The 2,544-nt window shown below is 44.1% G+C and overlaps 1 protein-coding gene across 1 annotated transcript; it reads left to right on the top strand.

The window, feature by feature from the left end:
• The first annotated feature begins 242 nt into the window (after positions 1-242).
• On the top strand, positions 243-1,694 carry LOC122547804 (muscarinic acetylcholine receptor M2-like). Its single transcript, XM_043686384.2, has one exon. The coding sequence runs from the start codon at positions 294-296 to the stop codon at positions 1,692-1,694; it is 1,401 nt and encodes a 466-aa protein (XP_043542319.2). The 5' UTR covers positions 243-293.
• Positions 1,695-2,544: the final 850 nt, after the last annotated feature.

Below are 2,544 nucleotides of genomic sequence, written 5' to 3'. Positions count from 1 at the left end.
GCCTGAGGCCGGAATTGAACCCGGGTCTCCGGCGCTGTGAGGCAGCAGTGCGAACCACTGTGCCACTGTGCCGCCCAACGGGTCTAACTGGTCTAAGAGACTGACGAGAAATTCCTAATTTAAAACGACTCCTTCTGGGAAAGGTATTGAAGTTTAAAACTGCAGTTGGATCCATAAGTGGCCAGATGACTTTTAACTTCAACATGTCTGAAGCTCGGCTCCTAATACATGTTCATTGTCTTTTGTTTTCCATTTGGGCCTCCTCAGTGCTAACTGTACATCAGGGTGAACTGATGGAAAAACCAACAGAACCGAATGGATCTCTCAGTACCTCGGAAGAGTTTCTTGACACTCAAAGACGGAGTTCTTACAAAATGGGCGAAGTAATCTTCATTGCGATTGTAACGGGATCTCTGAGTGTGGTAACCCTCGTGGGGAACGTTCTCGTTATTATTTCCATCAAAATAAACAGGCATTTGCAAACTATTAACAACTACTTCATTTTCAGCTTAGCCTGCGCTGATGTCACTGTTGGAGTAACCATGAATCTATTCACCATTTACAGTCTCCTTGGCTACTGGCCTCTGGGCCCGGTGGTGTGCGATTTATGGCTTGCTGTCGATTACGTTGTCAGCAATGCCTCTTCCATGAATCTTCTTATCATCAGCTTTGACCGCTACTTCTGTGTGACCAAACCCCTTAGCTACCCCGTAAGGAGGACACCAAAGGTTGCAGGCATGATGATCGCAGCCGTTTGGGTGGTGTCATTTATTGTATGGGCTCCTGCCATTCTGTTCTGGCAGTTCATCGTAGGGCAGAGAACAGTCAGTGACGGAGAATGTTATATACAGTTCTTCTCCAATCCTGCCGTCACTTTCGGCACTTCAGTAGCTGCCTTCTATCTGCCAGTCACCATCATGGTGATTTTATATGTATATATATCACGGGCTAGCAAAAGTCGAATGAACGTGGATAAAAACGAGTCTGGATCTAATAAGGAACCAATTTCCCCCAACCTAGAGGTGGGTAAGATACTGAAATCGAATCCGAGCAACATATCTAATGCTTCTGTTAGGCTGCCACAAGTGAAAATGCCAAAAGGTACAATAATCCATGGAAGAATAATTGATCATTTCGATGAAAGAGAGGAGGTGTGCTTGGGTGAGTCAACTTCTTCCATTATGATTCCATCAAATAAGAAGTTGGTAGGGTCTATCAGTGAGAATGGAGATGTCTGTACTGTGATGGATAACTGCAAAGTTTCCTATACAAGGATGATTAATCAACGACAAAACAGTAATGACCATGGAACCATACCTGGAATCGTTGCAGATCTTCGAAGCAATAACGGGAAGGATTGGAAGATCACAGAAACCCAAAAAACAAGTAAAATAATTCATAATACTGCTCAGAAGAGAAAGGTCAGTGTTACGAGAGAAATGAAAGTGACTAGAACCATTCTGGCTATTCTTCTGGCATTTATCATCACTTGGAGTCCATACAATGTCATGGTGCTCATTAGCACGTTCTGTCCCAGCTGTATTCCAAACACAGTTTGGAATATCGGATATTGGGTATTTTACATCAATAGCACTGTCAATCCAGCCTGTTACGCACTCTGTAATGCTACTTTCAAGAAAACCTTCAAACATCTTCTTTTGTGCCAGTTCAAGAGCAGTGGTGCAAAAAGTTAAAGAAAATAAGCCACAAGCAAAATATCATGAGCACTCCATGTAATGTGATGATGATGACTTTCAAATAAATATCTAAAACTACGGGCATGTGATGTGTTTATTGTGTCAGAAAAGACTCAGGTAGACATATTACACGCCATTTTTGAAGCACACTTTAGTTTTACCCAATTAATTCGTAATGTCTCTTATCAATGATGGTTTGCTGACGAGACTGGGAGATGTTGTGGGAGCATTTCAGAACTGATAGCCAGACTACTGCGACCACTAGGACTTATAACAGCACACAAACCAACAGCCACCCTCAGACAACCACTCACCAGAACGAAGGACCCGATACCCAGCATGAGCAAAACTAATGTAGTGTACAAAATCCCATGCAAGGACTGCACAAAACACTATATAGGACAAACAGGAAGACAGCTAACGATCCGCATCCATGAACATCAACTAGCCACGAAACGCCACGACCAGCTATCCTTAGTAGCCACACACGCAGACGACAAGCAACATGAATTCGACTGGGACAATACTACCATTATAGGGCAAGCCAAACAAAGAACAGCCAGGGAATTCCTAGAAGCATGGCACTCATCCACAAACTCCATCAACAAACACATCGACCTTGACCCAACATACCGGCCACTACAGCGGACAGCTGAAACTGACAACCGGAAGCGGCAGGGACAGGCCACTATAAATGCCGGAGGAAACAACACAGAAGGGCTTCACAGGAGGCTCCCAAGCACTGAGGATGTTACCTAGACAGGGGACGAAACGTTTGCAACAAAAATTTCCAGCTCGGCGAACAGAACTACAACAACGAGCACCCGAGCTACAAATCTTCACCCAA

The sequence above is a fragment of the Chiloscyllium plagiosum genome, unplaced genomic scaffold (genome assembly GCF_037043375.1).
Source record: "Chiloscyllium plagiosum isolate Xiang-an unplaced genomic scaffold, Cpla_swu_hap1 HiC_scaffold_35, whole genome shotgun sequence".
Lineage (NCBI taxonomy): Eukaryota > Metazoa > Chordata > Chondrichthyes > Orectolobiformes > Hemiscylliidae > Chiloscyllium > Chiloscyllium plagiosum.
The sequence above is the reverse complement of the archived record's forward strand: the minus strand, read 5'-3'. Positions and strand labels throughout refer to the sequence as shown.

Excerpts from the sequence above, each read along its gene's own strand:
- LOC122547804 (XM_043686384.2), top strand. The coding sequence starts at position 294 with ATGGAAAAACCAACAGAACCGAATGGATCTCTCAGTACCTCGGAAGAG.